The following is a 27,553-nucleotide window of genomic DNA, read 5'->3' as shown; positions in this document are numbered from 1 at the left end:
CTGTTCTGCTTCCAGCTCACATCCCCCTCCCTCATACTGAGAATAATGTTGGGGAACACAGTGAACGAAGAATACTGCCTAAATCTCTAACATATCCAGCATGTAAAGGCCAAAAGTATTTTGAGATCTGATGCTAAGTGTGTCTGGCAGCCCTCAGTCTGGCTCAGCTGATCTTGGCGTCATCACCCAGCTGGACCAGCACAATGGTGCCCAGTGCTAACTGATATGCCCTTTCATCATTTGAAGGTACAGCTTAATAGATGGCTGCTTTTATTATCTTTATTACTCTCCAAAATTAAGATCCATCCATCCACATCATCCAATCCTACATTGCCCCATGAGAAGCATAGCAGCCCAGGGCTAGGCAGTTGGTCCCAACATTTAAGATGAGGGTGACCAGCCTTACTCATCCCTAAGTGGCATTACATGAGCAATCAACCCCAACCACCCCTTGGATATAAACCTTCACAGGCTTAATCCAATAGGAGCCCCCACAAACTCCTTAAAGTTGCCAGTGTTCGCCGGATCACTAAATTGCGTGGGGCACTACCCACTCAGAGCTGGTATACATTCATTCATTCACTGCCAGACGCCATGTATCCCAAACGGGGTGGCCAAGGGCTTAGAGTTAATTGTTTTACAGGGAGGGGCACTAATCCTCCACCAACCCCACTTGACACGTAGGGATGTCAACAGCATCTAGTGTTCCCAGGCGGTCACCCATCCAAGTACTAACCAGACCCAACGTTGCTTAACTTTGCTGATCGGACGGGAAGCGGTGTACTCAACGTGGTATGGCCGTTGGCCTTCCTTTAAAAAATTTTCTATCGGGATTAATACTCATGCATAAAGCATTATATCAGTGTTATATTCATCGTAGATATTTTACTGATGCTTTACATGAGATTTGCGCTGAAAAGCTCTCCATGGAGTTTACTAAAAAGCATGAAAGCTTATTGTGTGTTTTTGCATTCAGCACATTTTACCACGTGTTATGAATCTCAGTTGTTGGAAAAATACTGTATATCATACAGTTTCCAAAGATCGTAATCTTTCATCTGGCAAATCCTGACATGATTCTATCCATTATACACTTAATAATAGTAAGAACTGCACAGCCGAAATCTTACGGGGCCGAGAACAGCCGACCCGAATTATTAAAGGCATGATATTCCTCTTGCTTTGAGAAAATGTCCCAGTTCTGTTACAGTCTATTTTTCCACATATATTTTACCTGCGCAGTGGACCATGACACTATATTTTCCGGAATCATCGGGTAATTTCAAAAGGCGTGGGAGTTAGGTGTGGTGTATACACACCATCAGTGCCACCCTGGGCCCCCGGCGGCGGCCGCACAAACTACGCCACGCTATCTATAAGAAAGTGCCTCCATATGAGTTCAGTGGGTTCATACAATCTTCGATTGTTTAAGTACCACATTTCCTTCATTTCTTCTGTAAGATACAATTTCTTTATACTAATTTACAATTTTTCCTTACAGATGTACATTCACCACCTAAAAAAATGACTGTGATCAATACTCAGGCAACATAATAATCGCTTGTAGACTATCCCTAAACTGAGATGATCGCAACCTTCCATTTCTATTATATTTTGATAAAGAAGCCATTTTTTCTCCAGTATTATGTGTAGATAAATAAAAAAGTATCCTATTATCAGTAAAGTAACACAAAAATTGTATTACTGAGGGTAATTCATGTTGACCCCACTTTTGCATTTTACATTAAGTTATCTGGCGAGCGGTGGCATCTTTTTCTAGTTTGTGGGGGCTCATATTGGAACGCAATATTTACCCACTAAACCACGAGGCGCCAAAATTTGGTTGTATGGTTACCACCCAGCGTAGGAAATGGTTTCCTGGTGTACAGGAAACCATTTGGCTTGTCACTCAGTGTAGAGTCACCCACAGGCAGAAGGAAGAGGAAAGAATGAAGGAAAGAAAGACAGAAGAGGAAGTGTAAAGTTACCCGTAGGCGACGGACAAGGAAAGAATGAAGGAAAGGAAGACAGAAGAGGATGGAAGGAAAGAAGGATGGAGGGGAAGAAAGGGCAGACACCGGAGAGCAGCACTACATCGAGTAAGTGGATGGTAAGCACCCCCAAAATTAAGATAAAAAAATATTTTCACATGTCCACATAGTCAGTGTGATGGTGGGAGTGTCTGGAGGAGATTAGTCACACAGGTTTGTTATGGGTTATTAAAAGATATTCTGCTGGCAAAGCTATAACTAATTAAAGTCACAATTATGAGGTATTAAATTGTAATGCAATTACAGTGACTGCTGAAGAGAATGACATGAGACAGGTGGATGTATATACATATGGTACTGATATAACTGATGGTCTATCCATCTATATATTGCCAGATGCCTTAATAATTGATGGTAATGAAATTTTATCATATTCTGATTTTTTTTTTTTTTTTAACCCTCTTGTTTCCTACCATTGTGGAATTGGTCCCTTATGAGCTTTGGGTGAAAAGGATGTTCAAAATATCACCACACATAATTTTTGTAGTATTAGCATAAATCACATTCCCGATAGGGGCACATCATGTGATTCAGCTTTGACATAATATCAAGTACTGTACTTACTTAACAGTATTTTGCTGCAATTTTGATGTACATAAGCAGAGCACAATATAAATGACTGTCAATCTTTCCAGTGTTTGAGACATTGCTTATTATTTCCCTGCTTGTCGTAAAAGGCGACTAAAAGGGTTGGCGGAGGGTTAGTGCCCCTCCCCGGAAAACAACTAACTAAAAAAACAAACAAGAAGCCTCGGACAAGGACTGACCAAACGATGACGACCCAGGACCGGACAAAGGACTTGGTAATGAGTACATGGAATGTAAGAGGAGCGAATGATGAGGTGAAAGAGAGAGAGATTGTCCAGGTGCTTGAGGGTGCGAAAGTGGATGTATGTGGAATAACTGAAACAAAATGGAGAGGAGAAAGTGTGAGAGAATGGGAGTATGGATGGGGTATATGTGCAGAAGTAGATGAGAATGAGAGGGCAAAGGAAGGAGTGTGTATAGTTGTGAGTAAAAGATGGAAGAAGAGCATAAGACAGTATGGATCAGTTGGGTCAAGGATTGTGTGGGTAAAGTTGAAAGTTGGAATACAAATGTGGGCGATTGTGTGTGTATATGCGCCAACGCAAGATCGTGCTAGAAGAGTGAGAGAAGAGTTCTGGACAAATGTGGAAGTGTGCATGGAAAAGTTTGGAAGGAATGAGAGAGTGTTTTTGATTGGTGATATGAATGGTAAAGTTGGTAATGTGAAGGTGGATGGAATAGTTGGTGAGTGGGGTGTGCCTGCTGAGATAGATGAGAATGGGAGTGCGTTAGTGGACATTTGTGCTGGGAGGGGGTTGGTGATAGCCAATACCCTCTTCAGGCATAAAATGATCCACAGGTATACATGGCGAGTGATGAGAAGGGTGGGTGGTGAACTGAATGAAAGGAAGGCAATGATTGATTATGTGTGTGTGGATGAAAGGATGCGAAGATGTGTAAAGGATGCAAGAGTGTATAGAGGTTGGGGGAGTAGACTTTCTGACCAATACTTGGTGGTGGCCAGAATTAGGATCCAAGTAAGATGGAAGAATAGAAGAAGGGAAAGACGAGAGGAAGGAGTAGTTGCAAGGACAGTGGAAAGGTTACAAGAGGATGAGAAAAAGGCAGAGTATAAGAGAGAAGTGGAGGAACGATTGGGCAAATATGAATTGGAGCAGATGGGAGACGTGGAAGGTGTGTGTAAGATATTTACAGAAGAAATATGTGCAGCATGTGATGTGGTGTGTGGAAGGAAGAGAAGACGGAGGGGGGTGCAAGGAACAGCGTGGTGGACTGAAGAGGTGAAACAGGCAGTGGCACAAAAGAAGAAAGCATACAATGAATGGATGAGAAATAGGGGCGTGGAAGAAGTTGAGAGGCGGAAGAGAGAGTTATATGTGGAAAGGAAGAGAGAGGTGAAAAGATTAGTAAGAGAGAGTAAGAAGAGAGTGGATGAGGAATTTGGAAGGAATTTGAGTGTAAAGTGGAGGGACTGTAAGAAAATGTTCTGGAGAGAAGTGAAAAGAGTAAGACAGGGTGGAAGTGAAGTTAGCAGGGGAGTGAAAGATAAAAATGGTAGATTACTAGTGGAGAAGGGAGAAAAAGTGAGCAGATGGAGAGAGCACTTTAAGGAATTGTTGAACGTAGAGGATGGAAGTAATGCGAGTATAAGTGGCTGGGGAATGGCTGGGAGAAGGAGGGAGGTGAGAAGACAGGAAGAAATCAGTAGGAGAGAAGTTGTGGAAGCAATGAAGAATGTTAAATCGGGGAAAGCCCCAGGAATTGATGGAGTGTGTGGCGAAATGCTGAAGCATGGGGGAGAGATAGTAGTAGAATGGATATGGAAGATGTGCAGATTGGCCTGGGAGGAAGGTAGAGTCCCGGAGGATTGGAAGTCAGGTATAATTATTCCCTTGTACAAAGGAAAGGGGAAAAAGAAGTGTGTGGTAATCATAGGGGCATTTGTCTTCTTAGTATAATAGGAAAAGTGTATGGTAGGATACTTATAGACAGAGTTAGAGAAAGAACAGAGAAATTAGTTGGAGAAGAACAGGGAGGCTTTAGGAAGGGAAGAGGTTGTGTAGATCAGATATTCATTCTTAGATCTTTAGTGGAAAAGTTTCTAGAGAAGGGAAAAGAAGTTGTATGCGGCTTTCATGGATTTGGAGAAAGCATATGACAGGGTGGATAGACAAGGATTGTGGAAAGTGTTAAGAATATATGGAGTAGATGGGAAGTTGTTGAATGCTGTGAAGAGTATGTATGATGGTGTGAAGGCTGCAGTGCGTGTGGATGGTGAACTAAGTGAATTTTTCTCTTTGAGAGTTGGTTTGAAACAGGGATGTGTCATGTCTCCATGGTTGTTCAATCTGTACATGGATGGGGTAATAAAAGAGGTACAAGGTAGGGTAGTGGATGTTGGAGTGGCCCTGGTGAGAGAGGATAGTGTTTGAAAACTCCCTGTACTGTTGTTTGCAGATGATACTGTGTTGTTGAGTGAAGACGAAGGGGAGCTGCAAGGTTTGGTGGATGAGTTTGAGAGAGTGTGTAAGAAACGGAATCTAAAGGTGAATTTAGGGAAGAGTAAAGTAATGGTCTTTGAGAGAGGTGAAGTTAGTGAATGTACAGAGAGGTTGGATGGTGAGGAATTGGAAAATGTGAGTACGTTTAAGTATTTGGGTAGTGTGATGAGTAAGGATGGAGGTTTGGAGGGTGAAGTGCTTGAAAGGGTACAGCAGGGAAGAAAGGTTGCTGGTTCCTTGAAAGCAGTGATAAGAAACAGGGAAGTGAGCATGGAAGTGAAAAAGTTACTACATGACAGTATTGTGATACCAACTCTAACGTACGGAAGTGAAGCTTGGACATTGTTGGAAGGACACAAGTCAAGAGTGAGAGCAGTGGAAATGAGTTATTTAAGAGGAGCCTGTGGAGTCACGTGGAGAGACAGGCTGACGAATGAGGATATAAAGGAGCGTTGTGGTGTGGATGTGGATGTGATAGGAAGCGTTATGAGGAACACACTGAGGTGGTTTGGCCATGTGGAGAGGATGGAGGGTGAAAGACAGACGAAGAGAGTGTATGTGAGTGAGGTGGAGGGGGGAAGAGGGAGGGGGAGGCCGAGGATGAGATGGAGGGATGGGGTGGAGAGGTATATGAGAGAGGGGGGTGTGAGTTGGGAGCAGGGCAGTGAAATGGCGGGGGACAGGGCGACTTGGAGGCAATTTGTTTGTGGCCACCCCAAACGGGATTGAGGCGTCTGGCAATAGATAGATAGAGATTTATGGCTCATGTGAAACAACACTGTTCAGCAAGTACAGGTACTGGATATAATGTCACATGTATTTTCACATGATGTATAACTATTTAAAATGAAAATTTTGTTAATACTTTGAAGATGATTTGTGTTGATATTTTGAACTTCCTTGTAGCCCAAAACTCTCCAGTGGTCCATTAGGGGATAATGCTGTTTACTGGACTGTAGAGCAATATATCGTGATAAATTCCAGTATGGCTAAAGATCAAAGATCACTTATACTAAACTGGGTTTCCCCCTAATTATGCAAATACTGTTTAAGGTAATTCTGTACCATAAAAGAAAACTGCACTTTAAAAATCCAACAATTCCACAACCCTGTCATGTTCTTAAGATTATGGTAACAGAAAAAACATATGAACAGACAAATCTGGATGTATTTAACATGAATAAAGTTTTGAAAGAAAAAAAAAAAAAAGTGCTTAAACCATCAAGTACATACTCCACTACAGACATATGACTAACCAATACATAATGCATGTGGTCTTATTTCTCTGCACCACACAAGTAACCTCTTCAATCAAAAGACATATCTCACTGATACTGTGCATTCTTGCTACCCCCAGACAATTTACTCAGTTTAGAAGGGACCCAAAGTAGTGAAGAACTTAATAATGGCCACAGCTCAACCCTCCAGGTAGGAAAGTCTCTCCTAGAATCAATACACCTGTCTGGAGATAAGAGTACAGTAAAATGAAAAATACATCACTGGACTGAAAAGGCTAAAGATACTCCTCTGTTTTTCAAGTCCTGGAAGACATTTGATCAAAAGGAGTGAAGAACACCATATCTGCCACAGAAGAATTAACTTGCTCCCATGCAATGCTTCATGCATAGGTATAAGTGTTGAAAACTTTTGGAATTTAGTGTAATGTGAAATGCACATGTGGAAAGTTGTGTTAGAGAGACTGTGTGTATAAGTTATGGAGTTCGTATATATCGTCAAGGAAACTTCAGTTCAGTGTAAAGATGTAGGACATACTACTACAACCTCTTTAACCCCATCAATCTTATTTGCTACCACCTGATTAGGTTATTTAGCTTGAAATTTCTCAAAGCAACAGGAGTCAATAGAATTTCCTTCTAATCTCATCACTACCAGACATCTTTTCCATGTTAGCATTTTTCCTGCCATATAATGCACCCCAGTGCATAATACACACCCATTATTTGGCAAGGAATATTTGGGGGAAAATCTTTTTACTAATTATTCATATTCAACATCCTCCAGTAAGTTGTGAGGGTAAATAGTTTTGCATTAGATTATTTATTTGCAGTGGAAATACATGAATATACAAATCTTTCACTGCCACCTTGCATTTGCTAGCAGGTAATCAATGAGCTTTTGTTTACAATCTACCATATACAGTGTGCTTGGCATGAAGCAATCATTCCATGTTCCATGTGTGCACATATCTAACCCACAGAATGCTTAGTTAAAGTTTATTTATGATATATTTATGATAATGCACACTCAGCTACATCTACATTATTGAAATCTTACAACTGATATGGCCACTGAGTGATTTACTTCTGTCTGTTGGTGGCACTGGTACCAGTCACCTTTACCTAAAGGGCAACCCCAACCCATGACATTTAAGACACAATGCACAGGGTGACTTCTGAAGCAAAATTTTTAAAGGAAAAGTGTGCATTATATGGCATGATATATGGTAAATAAATTAATCTACAGATACCGTAGCAAGAATGCATAACCAGCTCCAAATGGTTAATGTCTGCCCCTGAATGGGGCTGAACTCAGAGCATGAGGACTGGTAGACACAAATGCTACTGCCCCAGCTGCCAAAGGTTCTATACAGAAAATACACTTCCTGTATAAGTACTGGTTGAACATTACTGTGTACAGATTTTTTTTTTTCCCCTAATGTTAGAAGCTCCAAACAAGGAAAAATCTTATGACCCTCAATGCTATAAGACACCACTTGATCCATTTACTAAACAGTACAGATTACAGATTAAAAGATAATAAATTCAGACTGGGCATATCTGCATTGGTTGTAAATATGAATAAGAGATTATAGTGGTTATACCGTATATGGTTCTGCATCTTCACACATGACATTCCAACACAATAATTCATAACTCACACCTCTAAACAGGCTTCATGCTAAAATAAGACATACCTGATGAGAACACAGATAGAAGTCACGCTCTTTGGGGTGGGTGATGCTGGAATCTACCACTGTGCCAGGGGGTACATTCAAACATTTCCCCACACCCTGCCTCTGATCACAGAAGAACCTGTCACAAATATTAATACAACAAATAGAGAGGATGCAAAATGACTGCATTAGTACATGCTGGTACAGTATCCATACTGACAAACAGGTATGAGATGAGTCTGGGTGAGAGTACTGATAATGAGCTGAAGCAAAACTTTTTACACCAATGATATATATATATATATATATATATATATATATATATATACTAACTTTCATGACATTTTTGTTTTTAGCTATCATATATCTTCTTTATTCTTAGAAAATTATGGAAGCAATACTGATTCATATATACATACATACATACATATATATATATATATATATATATATATATATATATATATATATCTATAGTAAACTCAATCATCCATCGTCGCAATATCCAGCCCAATGCAATATCCGGTGATGCTTATAACGATGTATGGAGACGAAACAGTGACAAGGACTGTTTTCAACTGGCTTTAATGGTTTTGAGAGTTTTGCTCTGTCTCTCTCTCTTATAAAGCCTCACACTGGCAGACCATGACTTTATCCTTCTCTTGTCTCTCTCTCTTATAAAGCCTCACACTGGCAGACCATGACTTTATCCCTCTCTTCTCTCCCCTCTCTATTTTATTCTCCCACTTTTCCTCTTCCACATTTCACTTTTCCTCCTTCTCCTCCTGTTACTTCTATCCCTCTCTCTTATTCATTTTCAAGTCACATCCAAAGGTTATAAAAGAAAACAATAAAAGAAAATTCAGTAAATGAGGAAGTACACAAGTACAGTAATTTGTGTCCTTCACCTTCTTCTCACTTGCTGAGACAATGTTTACACAAGTGAATGCAGACAATTTCAGCATCTGTTCAGCTCTTGTAAGGACTACCTAGTTTTGCTCTTTCCCTCTCTCAGACTTACCTTAGTTTTGCTCTCTCTCTCTTTCAGACTTACCGTAGTTTTGTTCTCTCTCTCTCTCTCTCTCTGAGACTTATTGTAATTTTGATATCTCTCTCTCTTATAAAACCTCATACTGACAGATGGCAATCTTATCCCTCCCTTCTCTTCCCCTCTCTATTTTTCTCCCACTTTTCTTCTTTCTTTTTTCACTTTTTTCCTTTTCTTTCCTCCTCCTGCTACTTCTATCCCACTCTCTTGTTCATTTTTGCATCACATCCAAAGGTTATAAAAGAAGATAATTAAAGTAAATTCAGTACACAAGAAATTGGCATTCTTCGCCCTCTTATCACTTGCTAAGACAGTGTCTGCAAAAGTGTACGCCAGCAATTTTGGCCTCTGTGGGGCACTCATAAGGGCTACATAATTTTGCTCTCTCTCTCTCTCTCTCTCAATCCAGCAGTGGAGGTGCAAGTGGAATATTTCTGCGTAAATGTGGGCCCCTTTTTTTTTTTTTTTTTTTTTTTTTTTTTTTTTAAATGATGATGTAAGGAGAATCTGTGCATGCTGATCCCCTGCGTAAAGATAAATACAATGTTTCTTTTTGCAGTGTTCAATAATACACGAACTGAACCCTGTGCATTTCAAGCTGTCGATGGCTGGATAGCTGGAACAGCAAAGTAAGTGAAGACAGTACAACATGATGGTTGTCCAGGGTACATCCCCTATTCTGTATCATTGAGTGAATCATCGATTTTTTATTCATCAATTAACTATCAGGGTATGCCCAATATTCTGTATCATCAAAAGTGCGAATCATCAGTCTTCAATCAGCTGATTATCAGGGTATGCCTGTACTAGGTTTTCCAATTATCAACTGTGAGATTTTAAAAATTCCAGCTGTACCTAAATCAGGGCTAAATACTGAAGGAAGGACACTAGGACAGTCACATGGGGTCAAAGTCACAATCACAACATAACAAACCCTGCTTCAACCTAGCATTAATAAATCTCACCTGGTATGATGTCTCTTTTGGACCACAATAAAAGTGATGCCAGGCTCATAACCCTCCTGAAGAGCCTTGCATGCACCACGCATGGCCATCATTTCATATGCCAGCACCTCTTGGAACTGTGATTCACTAACACCATCACGGAACATGATCAGTCGCTGGGGTTTCAATTTCTTGTTTTCTATGAAGAATGTGAGCAGCAGGTTTCTGTGGGGAAATTAAAAAAAAAGCTATGAATAAAATTTTTCAAGTAACCCAACACACACTCATCTTCAGGAACAAGCAACAGGCCAGTGCATGGCAAAAGCCTTCCCAAACTTTCTCCATTCTAAGCTACTCATTATTAGCCTGCTTCATCTCAGCTCAGTAACTTCGTACTTCATACCCATCTGGTTCTCTTCCTACTCCCTTCCTCCACTCATCTCTGGGCTGCCACGGCCACTGACGATAAGTAGAATTAATTTCAAATCTACTGTGTTTTGTGACTTGTAAGATGCTATGATCAGTTAAACTCACATCGCTTTAGATGCTGCTACAGGTACTCAAAAGTTTGTATGCTTAAAATACCAAGTAATACTTCAGAGAAAACAATAATTCAGCTTGACATCCACACCAATCATGACAAATTTGCCAAGGAAAACTATATTCAAAGAAAACAAAACAAACCCTCTCAAACAACCTAAATGGTGGGATATGTGTGTCACTTTATTCAATGTTCATCAATCATCCTAAATTACTACTCCATGTTCATTATAAGGCTACCCAAGTTTGTTACACAATACAGTGCTATACAACACAATACTGCACTATCATCATCCCAACCTCTTTTTTTTCCATCTAAGGATGAGGTAAGGTATGGTCCAGAAAGCAATGAAAGAGAGAACTACTCAACAGCATGCCCAGCGAGAAGGGCCACAGACTTGATGCATTTTGCATAGATACATATACACAATATGTCATTGCAAACTTTATTTCAGTAATAATTTACGGAACGGTAAGACATTAAAATTAAATATATTACTGGCAGTGATGGTGGGAGTGGTTAACCTATCTATTCATCTATAGCCAATGGCTTAGTCCCATAAGGGGTGGCCACAAACAAATCACTTCCATGTCATCCTGTCCCTTGCCATTTCACTGCCCTCCCCCTAACTCACACACCCCTCTCTCATATCAAGTGGTTAACAATATACAAGCCAAATGGTTTCCTGTTCACCAGGAAACCATTTACTGCACTGGGTGGTAACCATATAACCAAATTATGGCACCTGGTGGTTTAGCGTTTAATTAAGGTGCTCCAATCGAATTGAGCCTGTGTAGGTTTATATCTATGGGATGGTTGGGGTTTATTGCACATGTAATGCCATTCAGGGATGAGTGAGCTTGGTCACTCTTTTCTTAAATGTCAGGACCAAGTTGCCTAGCCCTGGGCTCCTCTGCTTCTCATGGGGAAACATAGAATTGAACGATGGATGATGGATAATCATCATCATCTAATCCTGTGTTGCTCCATGAGAAGCGTAGGAGCCCGGGGTTAGGCAAGCTGGTCCTGAAATTTAAGATGAGAGTGACTCACCCATGAGTGGCATTACATGAGCAATAAACCCCAACCATCCCTTGGATATAAACCTGCACAGAAACCATCCAACTGGAGTGCCTTAATTACCCACTAAACAACCAGGTACCATAATTTGGTTATATCGTTACCACCCAGCATACATAGTAAATGGTTTCCTGGTGTACAGTATAGGAAACCATCTTGCTTGTCACTTAGGGTGACCCTACACCGAGTGACAAGACAAATGGTTTCTTGTACCCCAGGATATGATACCAATAATGGATGCAATACAGTACTTCCTCGATCGTCCAACGTAACAGAGCCAAAGGCATGTCCGGGTAGTGGCAATATCTGGATAATGAACAATATCCCCCCTACTATACCCAGACTCTACCTATACTCAACCTCCAACCTATACCTAGCCTATTTGTACAGTACCTGTGTTTATTTTGGCAGTTTTCCAGTCATTCAAGCATATTTGGACATCAAAACACACATAGGAATAGCCAAGTAATGTTAAAAAAAAAGGATAAATAAATAATAATTAAAATATATATATATATATATATCTATTGCCAGATGCCTCAATCCCGTTTGGGGTGGCCACAAACTAATCTCCTTCAAGTCGCCCTGTCCCCCGCCATTTCACTGCCCTGCAGTGAATATATATATATATATATATATAAATATATATATATATATATATATATATACAGTACCCCTTCAAATTTTGGCAGTGTTTTTTGGTCACTCTGCCATGTTGAGGCATCAAAACACACACAGGAATATCCATATTAATGCTAAACACCAGAAATCAACGAATTAACAACAAAAATCCACAAAAAACGTGAAGAGTTGGAAAATTGGTTATCTTTCTGGGACAGAAGTGATAGCAGCTCCTAGGGCACAAAATAAAATAAATAAATAAATAAACAAAAATCCACAGCCAAATTTGCCACCACAAATTGGTTATACAGTAGTGGTATAAATGGTATACCATTCTCTTTGCTGGTGTTTATACTACAATATATAGATAGATAGATAGATAGATAAAGATAGATAGATAGATAGATATAGATAGATACACACACACACACTGTATATATGTATATGCGGTACATACATACGTCATCTAAATCTGTGGTGCCCCATGAGGAGTGTAGTAGCCTGGGACTAGGCCAGTGGGTCTTGACATTTAAGATGAAAGTGACAAACTTCACTCATCCTCGAGTGGCATTATGTGAGCAATAAACCCCAATCATCCCATGGATATGAACCGACACAGGCTCAATCTGGTTGAAGCACCTTAATTACCCACTAAACCACCAGGTGCCATAGTTTGGTTATATGGTTACCACCTAACCTAGTAAATGAATTTGGCTTGTCACTCAGTGTAGAGTCACCCATAGACAGAAGGAAGAGGAAAGAATAAAGGAAAGAATAACCTAAGTGTGTCTGTGTGTGTGTATATACTGTATATATATATATATATATATATATATATATATATATATATATATATATATATATATATATATATACAGTATAAATATTCCATATTCACACACATACTGTACACACACACTCACACACATGGGGTGTTTCAAACTGAAGCATAAAATCGTGACTATGGACAGAAAATGTGAACCTATAAACATACAATATATAATATCCAGTGAATCCAGATACACATAATTAAACAGATAATGGCAAATTACCAACAAACATTTTCAGTATTGGTAATACTGTGTGAAGGAGAAGGAAGACAATAATGGCCACTTTCCTGAACCATTGTCCCAACACATCAACCCCCTCACTCCCCCGTGCTTACCGGTGACTGCATCTTGGTACTTACCTGTTGCTTTTTCATTATACAGTATACTCATGTCTATGAATTGTGTTCCTAAAGTGAGTGAAATGAGATATGGTAAAAAAGATTAACGTAGTAGTAGTAGTAGTAGTTGTTCCCTAGGCAGTCTGGGCGAACAGCCTCGAGTCCCTTAGGAAGGCCATGGCCGAGACCGGGCTTTCCCACAGAGCTCTCAAAGAGTGTATGTTGTGTTGTTGGTGTAGGTGATTGTGTGCAATGCAGTCTTCCATAATGTGCTTAATAGTATGGGGTGCTGTGTTGCATCCTGGACAGGCATCAGTGACGATGCTGTATCTGTCAGAGCTCAGCCAGTGGATAATACAGTAAGTTCATGCTGTCATCCAAACACTATCACCCGCTCTCCCCCTTACTCCGTACCCTCTGTGAGGTGGTGGAGGGGATAGCAGAGTTTCTCATATGTTGAACAGTTTGTTAACCCGTCCAGTGTGATAATTATTCACTACTCCACTGGCATGCCATGGTGCTTCACATACACTGCATTTTTCTGTGGCAGCCATCAGGACATCAGGACAGGAGTTTATGTGTTCAGACAGCTGGCTCAAGCTACGTATGTTGGCATACCATGTTCAGTTACCACTGTTGTTTGTTACATTTTGGACGTGTAGGAGCTAAACGCTGCTCACCATAAGACTGTACAAAATACTCCTGGATGGATGTGTTATGTCAGTGTCACAGCATGATTAGGTCCGGGACTCAGCTGATTATGTTGCTTGTACACTTATCATAAATCACATAGTTTATAACTCCACTCCTAAAACGCCTTTATCTCTAATTATGTTTATCCGGATTCAGTGGCATTTTTATTATTAGTCTCCAATATTCTGTCTATAGTCAAGATTTGTCTATATAATTGTGAAACACTGTATATATAAGCTCGATTTCATAAAACTGTAGCGCAAACTAAGGCACGTATGAATTTAAATATTTGTAGAAGTATATCTGATCACATTTTCTATGATCATGCATAAGAAATATGTGCAGCATGTGATGTGGTGTGTGGAAGGAAGAGAAGACGGAGGGGGGTGCAAGGAACAGCGTGGTGGACTGAAGAGGTGAAACGGGCTGTGGCACAAAAGAAGAAAGCATACAATGAATGGATGAGAAATAGGGGCGTGGAAGAAGTTGAGAGGCGGAAGAGAGAGTTATATGTAGAAAGAAAGAGAGAGGTGAAAAGATTAGTAAGAAAGAGTAAGAAGAGAGTGGATGAGGAATTTGGAAGGAATTTGAGTGTAAAGTGGAGGGACTGTAAGAAAATGTTCTGGAAAGAGGTGAAAAGAGTAAGACAGGGTGGAAGTGAAGTTAGCAGGGGAGTGAAAGATAAAAATGGTAGATTACTAGTGGAGAAGGGAGAAAAAGTGAGCAGATGGAGAGAACACTTTAAGGAATTGTTGAACGTGGAGGATGGAAGTAATGCGAGTATAAGTGGCTGGGGAATGGCTGGGAGAAGGAGGGAGTTGAGAAGACAGGAAGAAATCAGCAGGATAGAAGTTGTGGAAGCAATGAAGAAAGTTAAATCAGGGAAAGCCCCAGGAATTGATGGAATGTGTGGTGAAATGCTGAAGCATGGGGGAGAGATAGTAGTAGAATGGATGTGGAAGATGTGCAGATTGGCCTGGGAGGAAGGTAGAGTCCCGGAGGATTGGAAGTCAGGTATTATTCCCTTCAACAAAGGAAAAGGGGAAAAAGAAGTGTGTGGTAATCATAGGGGCATTTGTCTTCCTAGTATAATAGGAAAAGTGTATGATAGGATACTTATTGACAGAGTTAGAGAAAGAACAGAGAAAGTAGTTGGAGAAGAACAGGGAGGCTTCAGGAAGGGAAGCGGTTGTGTAGATCAGATATTCATTCTTAGATCTTTAGTGGAAAAGTTTTTAGAGAAGGTAAAGAAGTTGTATGCGGCTTTCATGGATTTGGAGAAAGCATATGACAGGGTGGATAGACTAGGATTGTGGAAAGTGTTAAGAATATATGGAGTAGATGGGAAGTTGTTGAATGCTGTGAAGAGTATGTACGATGGTGCGAAGGCTGCAGTGCGTGTGGATGGTGAACTAAGTGAATTTTTCTCTTTGAAAGTTGGGTTGAAACAGGGATGTGTCATGTCTCCATGGTTGTTCAATCTGTACATGGATGGGGTAATAAAAGAGGTACAAGGTAGGGTAGTGGATGTTGGAGTGGCCCTGGTGAGAGAGGATAGTGTTTGGAAACTCCCTGTACTGTTGTTTGCAGATGATACTGTGTTGTTGAGTGAAGACGAAGGGGAGCTGCAAGGCTTGGTGGATGAGTTTGAGAGAGTGTGTAAGAAACGGAATCTAAAGGTGAATGTAGGGAAGAGTAAAGTGATGGTCTTTGAGAGAGGTCAAGTCAGTGAATGAACAGCGAGGTTGGATGGTGAGGAATTGGAAAATGTGAGTACGTTTAAGTACTTGGGTAGTGTGATGAGTAAGGATGGAGGTTTGGAGGGTGAAGTGCTTGAAAGGGTAGCAGGGGAAGAAAGGTTGCTGGTTCTTTGAAAGCAGTGATAAGAAACAGGGAAGTGAGCATGGAAGTGAAAAAGTTACTACATGACAGTATTGTGATACCAACTCTAACGTACGGAAGTGAAGCTTGGACGTTGTTGGAAGGACACAAGTCAAGAGTGAGAGCCGTGGAAATGAGTTATTTAAGAGGAGCCTGTGGAGTCACGTGGAGAGACAGGCTGACGAATGAGGATATAAAGGAGCGTTGTGGTGTTGATGTGGATGTGATAGGAAGTGTTATGAGGAACACACTGAGGTGGTTTGGCCATGTGGAGAGGATGGAGGGTGAAAGACTGATGAAGAGAGTGTATGTGAGTGAGGTGGAGGGGGAAAGAGGGAGGGGGAGGCCGAGGATGAGATGGAGAGATGGGGTGGAGAGGTATATGAGAGAGGGGGGTGTGAGCTGGGAGCAGGGGAGTGAAATGGCGGGGGACAGGACGACTTGGAGGCGATTTGATTGTGGCCACCCCAAACGGGATTGAGGCGTCTGGCAATAGATAGATAGATAGATACATTTTCTGCACACCAGATGCATGGCAGATTCCCTAAGCTGCAGCTTATGTGTTAGGCAAGGTGGTAGTCTTGATGGTGACCTGCCTCCTGCCCAGTGAATCTCACACCAGTCTGGGGCTTCTGAATCAATATGAAGGAACTCAAGATGTCTCACAGATTATGTGTCCAAGAAGCCTTGGATTCAAGATGAATTACTGTAGGCATGACTCTACAGGAAATTCACCAGGAAGGGATAGAGTTACGAGTAAGATGTGGAGAACCAGCATCTGGAACCAGTTTCTTTTCTCAGTACACACACGCAAGGAGAAACAACTTGAGAGGCAGATTGAAGCCCTGGTAAAAGTTGCAGAACTCTCATCCCACAAGAGCAAGGTGCTAGTAAAACATAGTAATAGCACACAGAAAAACACAGGGAATATTAAGAAACTACAATGGGAAAAAAAAAAAAAAAAAAAAAAAAAAAGTGAGAACAGGGACTGTGCTAACAAGCAGGAAGCCTGCCCACAAAGTATTGTATATCATGAACCTAAAAAGCTCACTCTTGTTGAAAGGAAAATCAAAAGAATCTCTAAAGTATGAGAGAGGCGAGGATGTATGTGGAAAGACACCAAAACCCCAAAACAAACAACATAAGGCAAAACTATGGCAGACAGGCAGAAGTGCTCAGACTAGGATAAAAATGAAAGTGCACAAATGAATAGTTTATGATGCCTGTGGTACATAATATGTAGTCCATGCCTGAGCCTACAGGACTAGCCTTGAGATGGTTCACAGGTTTTGCAATGAACACTAATTACTACTACTACTATTATTATATTATTATTATTATTATTATTATTATTATTGTTGTTGTTTTCAAATATTTTACTCCTACTTACCAATTTTAAGTATATGGAGCCTTTTCTTACCCAGGCATGGGATATGTTGCTTTGAGGCTCTACATCAGGAGAGGCCAGTAATTTTAATGTACTTATGCTCTTTCCTGTTAAATTATTCACTGTACCTACAAAAGTAACTTCTTGGCCCTCTCCTACCCGTTTCATCTCCGACATCCAAACCCTACTCAACCTCTATAATCCTACCATCCATCAGCCCATGTCATCCCCCGGCACCCTTCTCCCCTTCGGTTGTAAATGTCTTGAATTGCCAGGATTCACACCTTATATAGAGAGGCCTGGTTGTTAAAAATACAAGTTCGGCCAACTATAAATGTAATTGGCTACAATGTCAACTGAAAATATTGGTTACTTTACTGTCAATATTATACATTATATACAGTATGAGTGTGTTGTCCCAGATGATTGGCTAAAGAGTGTAATTGTAAATGTGTACAAGGGGATGGGTGATGCCCTGGAAATAGGAAATTATTGAGGTATAAAGCTTTTAGATCAGATAATAAAGGTAATGGAGACAGTTCTAGAAGGTATGATTTGTGAGTGAATATTGACAAGATGCAGTATGGGTTTATGCCAGGCAGGGTGACCACTGATGCCATATTTATTGTTCGACAGCTCCAGGAACAATGTATACTCTAGGAAAGAAAAGGGAACTGTACTTTGTTTTCGTTGATTTGGAGAAGGCCTTTGACAGAGTCCCTAAAGAGGGGGTGAAGTGGGCAATGAGAAAGCTTGAGATGGAGGAGTGGCTTGTTTGGGTGGTTATGGCCATGTACGTGGGTGCTCGCATCCAGGTAAGAGTGAATGGAGATATGAGTGATGAGTTTTCCGCGAATGTTGGTGTGCATCAGGGGTCAGTTTTGAGTCCCTTGTTGTTTAGCATGGTACTCAAAGCCCTCTCACGTGACTTCAGAAATGGACTTCCGTGGAAGATGTTGTATGCTGATGATTGCAGAAAATGAAAGGGAGGGGGAAGAAAGATTTGGGAAGTCGAGAGATGGTAAGGGACACAAGGGCTTAAGTGTAAATGCAGATAAAACAAAAGTGATGACATGTAGAGTTGGTGGCAGTACTGTTAAAGAGGGAGAGTGGCCATGTGCGATTTGCCACAAGGGCGTGGGAAGTTATTCTATCTTGTGCAGTGTTTGTGATAAGTGGGTGCATAAGAGACATAGTGGTTTTAAAGGTAGACTGCAAGATAATGGTGATTTTATATGTGCAGCGTGTCGGGGAGAGCAGGTGGAGATTGTCAGGCTTGGGAGGATTGAACTTGCTAGTGAGTCTCTTGAGTGTATGGAAGAGTTTTGTTATTTAGGAGACATGTTATGTGCTGGAGGTGGGGCTGGAGCTAGCTCTGAGGGTTGGGTGAGAAGTGGTTGGAGGGGGTTCGGGAAGCTGTTGCCTCTCCTGACACTGAGAGGGCTCTCCCTGTGTGCTGGGGGATCTTTGTATGCAGCATGTATTAGGAGTGTAATACTGTATGGTAATGAGGCCTGGGCAGTAAAGGAAGAGGATATTCGCAGGCTCAAACGTACAAAAATGACAATGATTGGGTGGATGTGCAGAGTGTCCCTGCATGCAAAGCCTGAGAAAGCTGGGTTTACGATGGAAGAGTTGAGAGGTAGGATGGGACAGAAGTTTGTTGGTGTTGTGATGGGGAGAGGCAGATTGAGGTGGTCTGGGCATCTGGAGGGGATGGCGGATGACAACTGGGTGCAGAAAGTGAGATGCGTTAATACTGGGGGTGGGGTTGGGAGGGGCAGATCGAAAAAGGCGTGGAACGAGGTTACTAAGTGTGACCTCGGGGTTATAGGACTAAACAGGGAGGCTGCCATAGATCGAGCAGCATGGACAGCAGCCATTAGGCGACCAAGATGCAAGCAAGCATGTTGGAGCCTTCCAAAATGAAACGAAACAAAATGATTTCCTCCCTCCCTCAACAATGTCATTCTAGTCTATCACCTACTTTGTCATAGCCTTGAGGTCCTGGATGATTTCTACACGATGGTCCTGAGTCCTTACTTCAGTGGCATACTTTGAGGCATAGCAGTCCAAGGAAGCCACCACTGCTGCTAAAGAGGGGGATTCCCCATCACCTGCTGGGGGGTGATTTACGTCTGCACCCATGATCATTACTGGACGATCCAAAACCTGACAGGAGTTCAAATATCAAATATGTAAGTGAAGTATGGTTTGCCAATTACTAACAAACAGATTCATCAGTAACTGAATAATATGAGCTGGGAATAAATGTTTTTGAAATATTTTGGGGGGATATGCAATCTGGTTGGTTAGGAAAATTAACATTTTATGTAAAAGTGATGCATGTCACGGTGATAAGGATGCTCTGTTGGATATGAAAGTAGAAAGAGCAACAGAAGAGAAAAAATGGGACTTGCGGACGACACCTGCACTTTCTGGTGCTTAGAAAGAAAAGGAAGTCACTTGGCTGACAGTTTAAGGGAAAGACTCATTTGATGTCAAGAGGAGGCTCAAAGAATTTAAGGGGAAAGCAAATGAAGCAAAGATGTTAATGAAGTTCCTTAAAAATACCGCTGATCTTAAATGGAAAAAATGTGTATGAACTTGCAGAAAATTCTACCTTTCCTCCTGTACGGTATATTTATAATTCATAAACATTTCTGAGATTATTTATTGTTAAAGACAAAAATATGGTGACTTCTTTAAAATAATAATGATGAAAAAGTTTACAAAAATAACAAAATAATAAAAAAGTTGTACAAAATAACTACTCTGGCTTACTAGAGAAACATAGTTTTAAGAATAACTTTAGTCTTCAAATTTCTTACAAAAAAAAATTCTGCTAATGTGCAACTGTTTAGAAAAAAAAAAAAAGTTATAACAATTTATTACATATATCATCGACCCTAGAATACCCAACTTAATGTGCAGATTCTGAATGAAAAAGAAGCCTGTGCCACTCCTACCATGGAAGGGTTAGTGCACATCCCGTAAAACACATAACTCAGAGTCAAATGGCCACCCCTTAAGAGATTATGGCGTCTGGCAATAGATAGATAGATTGATAGGAAATGAGAGTTACTTTATTTGTTGTGCTTCATGTTTTTTCAATATGGGTTGGTTCTGAAGTGTTTGGTAGCATTACTGAGTAAGATTGAAGCAAAAACTAAGCAATATTATATGCTCCAAAAGTATTATGAATACAGCACCCAATGAAATAACAGTTGATCCTTGTCCAAAACCAATGATTATTAGCTTTATATTTTTAGATTTTGCATATATTAAAAGTACATATGTGATACTGACTTGATACAGTGTTTATTACCCACAAATCACTGCAGTGCTGAGCAGTAATTGTCAAATACTGTAAAATACATACCATTGTTTATATAAACAATGAACTTATGCACTGGAACAACACTGCTACGTAACTGATAAACCACAAGCATCGCAGTGGACCACCCTCACCTCACCTACGTCTTCATCGAAGTTGTAAATTTTCCATCTTCATGTTAATTGTTCAGATACCTGTCTTCCTTGAAATACATGATGATGATGAATCCAGTGGCCATATTTCTGGGAGGAGCCATGGAAACTAGTGTTCAAACAAGCATACGCAAATTAATGGTGGAAAAAGCTTGTCTACCAGTGCAGACTAACCCATGAGGTACAGTAGTGCACCAACTTTCGCTACAGCAGGATTCGCGGAATCCACTTTCGCGGCATGCACCAAATATTCCCTAACTTCTACTTTCGCTTGAAAAAAATCGATTTTCGTGCACAAATTTTGGGTTTGGGACAATATTTTGAACACTGAATTTCCTGCACCGCCCGCCCGCAACCCACCGCCATCTTGAATGACGTCATGTCAACACTGTCCACCCATTCCCGCCATTGTGTACGAGCGTGCTAGCTCCATTGTGTTGGATTCTCACGGTTCAATGGCCTCTACTATACCTGGTAGTGTGGGGAAAGGGCCTGGTGGTGTGGGGGGAGAGCCTGGTGGTGTGGGGGGAGGGCCGGGAGGCAGTGGTGGTGATAAAAAGTGGCCGGGACATTCAAAGTCGGGAGGAAAGGCCAAGGCTAAAAGAGAGTATCGTGTTGGAGTGAAGAAACGGCAGTATAATAATGAAATGAAAAGGAAGATAGTTGAGCACATGGACAAGGGCGCAAAAAACAGTGAAATCTGCCGTATATTTAACATCCCAGAATCGACAGTGCGTAGTATGAGGAAACAGCATGGTGGTAGCGAGGCAGCAAGAGGTGGCGCCAATACGTCTGGTGTGGCTAAATAAGCCTGCCACGCGCCTCGGATACTTACCCCCAACATCCATTAAACACCTCAACCTGGTCTCTGTGGTATGTTTCTCCTCATATAATGTGTACTGTACAGTTTTTATTGTTTGTATCTCACAATGCAATGTACAATAGTGATTTGATGTACTGTATTGCAAGTGAAAATGAAAATCTGATGTTACTTTAGGATAACCGGGAACCAATTAGCCTTTTTGCCATAAAGACAATGCCCCAACTTTCGCTAATTCCACTTTCGCTCATTATTTTTGGACCCAATTAGGCGCGAAAATTGGTGCCCCACTGTACTGTATTCCAATGGACTCACTAGTCTTAGTTCACTGACCCACACTGACCTCTGGGAAGCATTTCCAATTAAACAGTGCAGCTCATGTTTGCATGAGTACTAGCCAAACCTGGCAAGCAAACACTGCCAAATTCAACAGATTTACTTACATTTTTAGTTACTGTTAATATATTTTTGCATTCGCTTAGAAGAATCAGTATTTTCATAAAATCACAAATCCATAAAACTGGGATTTTACTGTACAGTACTGTACTATATTTGCTCACTTGCTGCATTTAATTGTCAAAACACAGACAATCTTTCAGTACAACTGGTTCCAGATGAAGTGACCAGATTTCTGGAGACAACTAGGTTATTTTCCTGTCAGCCATGGGTCACAACAACTTAAATAATGAGAATATCTATCTAAAATGTACAACACAGAACTTACCAAAAGTTTGTTTTCAGGAGCAATAATGCTGTTGATTCCATCCAGCTTGGCATTGATTTTTAGAATCAAATTATTCAGAGTTGGTGGCTTGCAGGCTTTCACATTGTTTGCTTGCACACACTGTGTAAGAATGCCAACATCCATATCTCCGCTCTTCTTGATTCGTGCTGATGAAGAATGAGATACGCATTACTGATTTTGGTTCTTCATAAATAGGTAAAAATTACATATAAGACAACAAAGAAATGAGAATTCATTAATTTTTACAAATCCTCAGACTACCTTGTTCAACAGCCATTCTGTGACCAAATTTCTATATACAGTAATTTGATATGCTGTTAACACACTAACTAGTTCGTTCACTGGTTCATTTATAAAGGCTCTAACATGCTTACATGAGTCAGCCTTGATCACCTAATGGCAGCTCTTCATGCTGCTCAGCCTCTAGCAACCTCTCTATTCAGCTCCTTCTCCCTGAAGTCATTTTCTGTGACCTCATCCCATATATTTTTTGGTCTGCCTTTTACAAATTGATCCTTAATGTTGACATGTCTCATGCTCTGCGACCAGTTGCAGTCCTCTATCCCCTCCACATGTCCAAACCATATCAATCTACCCTTCTCACTGCAACAATAATACTTTAAAGTCAAGTGCCTTCCTTCCTCTCAACTCTTTATATGCTATCCAAACCCCACCAGGCCAGTCATTCAGGGATGCACTACAAAGCACTCCAATCATTCTCATCTCTACATTTGAGCCTACAAATATCCTCTTTCTCCATGGCCAAAACTTCATTACCATACAGCATTACACTCCTAAAACATGCTGCATACAAGGACTTCTAAACACAGAGGGAGAGACCTCTTTGTGCTAGGTGGTGGCGACCATCATCCACTCACGTGATGTAGAGCTGCCTACTTCTTCCTTAGCCTTTATCATTCTTTTTCTGTGCCTGCCCTCCTCTCTTCCTATTTCTCCCATCTTTCCTGTCACTTCTTATTGCTTCTCTTTCCTTTACAGGTGGCTTTACATTGAGTGACAAGCCAAATGGTTTCCTGTAAGCTGAGAAACCATTTACAAAGCTGGGTGGTAACCATATAACCAAACCATACATGCTCCCTACATATCAACAAGTGGGTTGGTGGAGGGTTGGTGCCCCTCCCCGTAAAACAAATACTGTAACTCAGAGTCAAATGGCCACCCCTTACGGGATTGTGGCGTCTGGCAATAGATAGATAGATAGAGACCTCTCAACGTCAGAGGGGCAACAACACTCCAAACTTTTTCCAACCACTCCTTGTATCTGCTACTGAGCTAACTTCACCCCATACTCCAGCAAACATCATGTCCCCCAAATAACAAAACTCCTCCACACATTAAAGACTCAGACATAATTAATCCTTTCCCATCTCACTGTTGCAGTATACTGTAGTTTCTGCTGTATAGTACCCCCTCTAGGGGTAGGGGGGTTTTTCAAGAATACTCCCCAAGTATCCCTGCTTGTCGTAAAAGGCGACTAAAAGGGTTGGCGGAGGGTTAGTGCCCCTCCCCGGAAAACAACTAACTAAAAACCAAACAAGAAGCCTCGGACAAGGACTGACCAAACAATGACGACCCAGGACCGGACAAAGGACTTGGTAATGGCTACATGGAATGTAAGAGGAGCGAATGATGAGGTGAAAGAGAGAGAGATTGTCCAGGTGCTTGAGGGTGCAAAAGTGGATGTATGTGGAATGACTGAAACAAAATGGAGAGGAGAAAGTGTGAGAGAATGGGAGTATGGATGGGGTATATGTGCAGGAGTAGGTGAGAATGAGAGGGCAAAGGAAGGAGTATGTATAGTTGTGAGTAAAATATGGAAGAAGAGCATAAGACAGTATGGATCAGTTGGGTCGAGGATTGTGTGGGTAAAGTTGAAAGTTGGAATACAAATGTGGGCGATTGTGTGTGTGTATGCACCAAAGCAAGATCATGCAAGCAGAGTGAGAGAAGAGTTCTGGACAAATGTGGAAGTGTGCATGGAAAAGTTTGGAAGGAATGAGAGAGTGTTTTTGATCGGTGATATGAATGGTAAAGTAGGGAATGTGAAGGTGGATGGAATAGTTGGTGAGTGGGGTGTGCCTGATGCGATAGATGAGAATGGCAGTGCGTTAGTGGACATTTGTGCTGGGAGGGGGTTGGTGATAGTCAATACCCTCTTCAGGCATAAAATGATCCACAGGTATACATGGCGAGTGATGAGAAGGGTGGGTGGTGAACTGAATGAAAGGAAGGCAATGATTGATTATGTGTGTGTGGATGAAAGGATGCGAAGATGTGTAATGGATGTAAGAGCTTATAGAGGTTGGGGGAGTGGACTTTCTGACCACAACTTGGTGGTGGCCAGAATTAGGATACAAGTAAGATGGAGGAATAGAAGAAGGGAAAGACGAGAGGAAGGAGTAGTTGCAAGGACAGTGGAAAGGTTACAAGAGGATGAGAAAAAGGCAGCGTATATGAGAGAAGTGGAGGAATGATTGGGCAAATATGAATTGGAGCAGATGGGGGACGTGGAAGGTGTGTGCAGGATATTTACAGAAGAAATATGTGCAGCACATGATGTGGTGTGTGGGAGGAAGAGAAGACAGAGGGGGATGCAAGGAACAGCATGGTGGACTGAAGAGGTGAGACAGGCTGTGGCACAAAAGAAGAAGGCATACAATGAATGGATGAGAAATAGGGGCGTGGAAGAAGTTGAGAGGCGGAAGAGAGAGTTATATGTAGAAAGAAAGAGAGAGGTGAAAAGATTAGTAAGAGAGAGTAAGAAGAGAGTGGATGAGGAATTTGGAAGGAATTTGAGTGTAAAGTGGAGGGACTGTAAGAAGATGTTCTGGAAAGAGGTGAAGAGAGTAAGACAGGGTGGAAGTGAGGTTAGCAGGGGAGTGAAAGATAAAAATGGTAGATTACTAGTGGAGAAGGGAGAAAAAGTGAGCAGATGGAGAGAACACTTTAAGGAATTGTTGAACATACAGGATGGAAGTAATGCGAGTATAAGTGGCTGGGGAAAGGTTGGGAGAAGGAGGGAGGTGAGAAGACAGGAAGAAATCAGTAGGACAGAAGTTGTGGAAGCAATGAAGAAAGTCAAAATGGGGAAAGCCCCAGGAATTGATGGAGTGTGTGGTGAAATGCTGAAGCATGGGGGAGAGATAGTAGTAGAATGAATGTGGAAGATGTGCAGATTGGCCTGGGAGGAAGGTAGAGTCCCGGAGGATTGGAAGTCAGGTATAATTATTCCCTTGTACAAAGGGAAAGGGGAAAAAGAAGTGTGTGGTAATCATAGGGGCATTTGTCTTCTTAGTATAATAGGAAAAGTGTATGGTAGGATACGTATTGACAGAGTTAGAGAATGAACAGAGGAATTACAGTGTAGTTGGAGAAGAGCAGGGAGGCTTTAGGAAGGGAAGAGGTTGTGTAGATCAGACATTCAATCTTAGATCTTTAGTGGAAAAGTTTCTTGAGAAGGGAAAGATGTATGCGGCTTTCATGGATTTGGAGAAAGCACATGACAGCGTGGATAGACAAGGATTGTGGAAAGTATTAAGAATATATGGAGTAGATGGAAAGTTGCTGAATGCTGTGAAGAGTATGTATGATGGTGCTAAGGCTGCAGTGTGTGTGGATGGTGAACTAAGTGAATTTTTCTCTTTGGTGGTTGGGTTGAAACAGGGATGTGTCATGTCTCCATGGTTGTTCAATCTGTTCATGGATGGGGCAATAAAAGAGGTACAAGGTAGGGTAGTGGATGTTGGAGTGGCCCTGGTGAGAGAGGGTAGTGTTTGGAAACTCCCTGTACTGTTGTTTGCAGATGATACTGTGTTGTTGAGTGAAGACGAAGGGGAGCTGCAAGGCTTGGTGATGAGTTTGGGACAGTGTGCAAGAAACGGAATCTAAAGGTGAATGTAGGGAAGGGTAAAATGATGGTCTTTGAGAGAGGTGAAGTCAGTGAATGAACAGCGAAGTTGGACGGTGAGGAATTGGAAAATGTGAGTACTGTACGTTTAAGTACTTGGGTAGTGTGATGAGTAAGGATGGAGGTTTGGAGGGTGAAGTGCTTGAAAGGGTACAGCAGGGAAGAAAGGTTGCTGGTTCTTTGAAAGCAGTGATATGAAACAGGGAAGTGAGCATGGAAGTGAAAAAGTTACTACATGACAGTATTGTGATACCAACTCTAACGTACGGAAGTGAAGCTTGGACATTGTTGGAAGGACACAAGTCAAGAGTGAGAGCAGTGGAAATGAGTTATTTAAGAGGAGCCTGTGGAGTCACATGGAGAGACAGGCTGACGAATGAGGATATAAAGGAGCGTTGTGGTGTGGATGTGGATGTGATAGGATGTGTTATGAGGAACACACTGAGGTGGTTTGACATGTGGAGAGGATGGAGGGTGAAAGACTGAGGAAGAGAGTGTATGTGAGTGAGGTGGAGGGGGGAAGAGGGAGGGGGAGGCAGAGGATGAGATGGAGGGATGGGGTGGAGAGGTATATGAGAGAGGGGGGTGTGAGTTGGGAGCAGGGCAGTGAAATGGCGGGGGACAGGACGACGTGGAGGCGATTTGTTTGTGGCCACCCTAAACGGGATTGAGGCGTCTGGCAATAGATAGATAGATATATAGATTTTTTAAAGCTACATAAGGAAGGCATCTTGTATTATAAAATAAGCTTTGCAAGAGCAAAATCCATTTTACTTCTGGGACCTCAATATCACCTACGAGATAATATGTTGCACTACAATTGAAATAACCTAAATAAAACTTGACAAATTAATCACTATCAAAGACGCAGTTCATACTGGGGTCTTATGAATCTCAGTTCGCCACAAAACATTCCACTTGACTATCAGATTATGTGGGCTGTTACATGGCTTTATATACTACTACTCTGGATGGGAAAAGGATGTCACAAAGGTGATGATGATGATAAGGAAAGACATCTTGTACTGATGGGATTTAAATACTGTATCTCAAATATTGTGACACAGCATACCAAGACCAGAGACAAAATAAATTTTGATCCACTCATTCTAAAAGAGGATTTTGCTACAAATAACAGGCACACACAACATACAAAAGGCTACAGCACTTACTATATAATGCAGTGACCAGAA

At 41.3% G+C, this 27,553-nt stretch overlaps 1 protein-coding gene and 1 non-coding gene across 2 annotated transcripts in view; both read right to left on the bottom strand.

The window, feature by feature from the left end:
• LOC145394680 (protein argonaute-2-like) overlaps nucleotides 1-27,553 on the bottom strand; it is an 88,028-nt gene that overhangs the window by 9,686 nt on the left and 50,789 nt on the right. Inside the window, exons 7-10 of the mRNA XM_080268456.1 lie at nucleotides 22,412-22,578; nucleotides 19,366-19,550; nucleotides 10,029-10,232; nucleotides 8,037-8,154 (exon numbers count right to left, since the gene is read on the bottom strand). Of these exons, the coding sequence (XP_080124582.1) occupies nucleotides 8,037-8,154; nucleotides 10,029-10,232; nucleotides 19,366-19,550; nucleotides 22,412-22,578 (674 nt within the window). The remainder of the gene's footprint in view (nucleotides 1-8,036; nucleotides 8,155-10,028; nucleotides 10,233-19,365; nucleotides 19,551-22,411; nucleotides 22,579-27,553) is intronic.
• Nucleotides 688-806, bottom strand: LOC145394856 (5S ribosomal RNA). Its single transcript, XR_013896501.1, has one exon. It is a non-coding gene; the product is annotated as a 5S ribosomal RNA (ribosomal RNA).

Source organism: Coenobita brevimanus, chromosome 28, assembly GCF_032717465.1.
Source record: "Coenobita brevimanus isolate Jiangsu-jjx chromosome 28, ASM3271746v2, whole genome shotgun sequence".
NCBI classification, from domain to species: Eukaryota; Metazoa; Arthropoda; class Malacostraca; order Decapoda; family Coenobitidae; genus Coenobita; species Coenobita brevimanus.
Note: the sequence above shows the minus strand (reverse complement) of the source record. Positions and strands in the feature narration are given on the sequence as shown.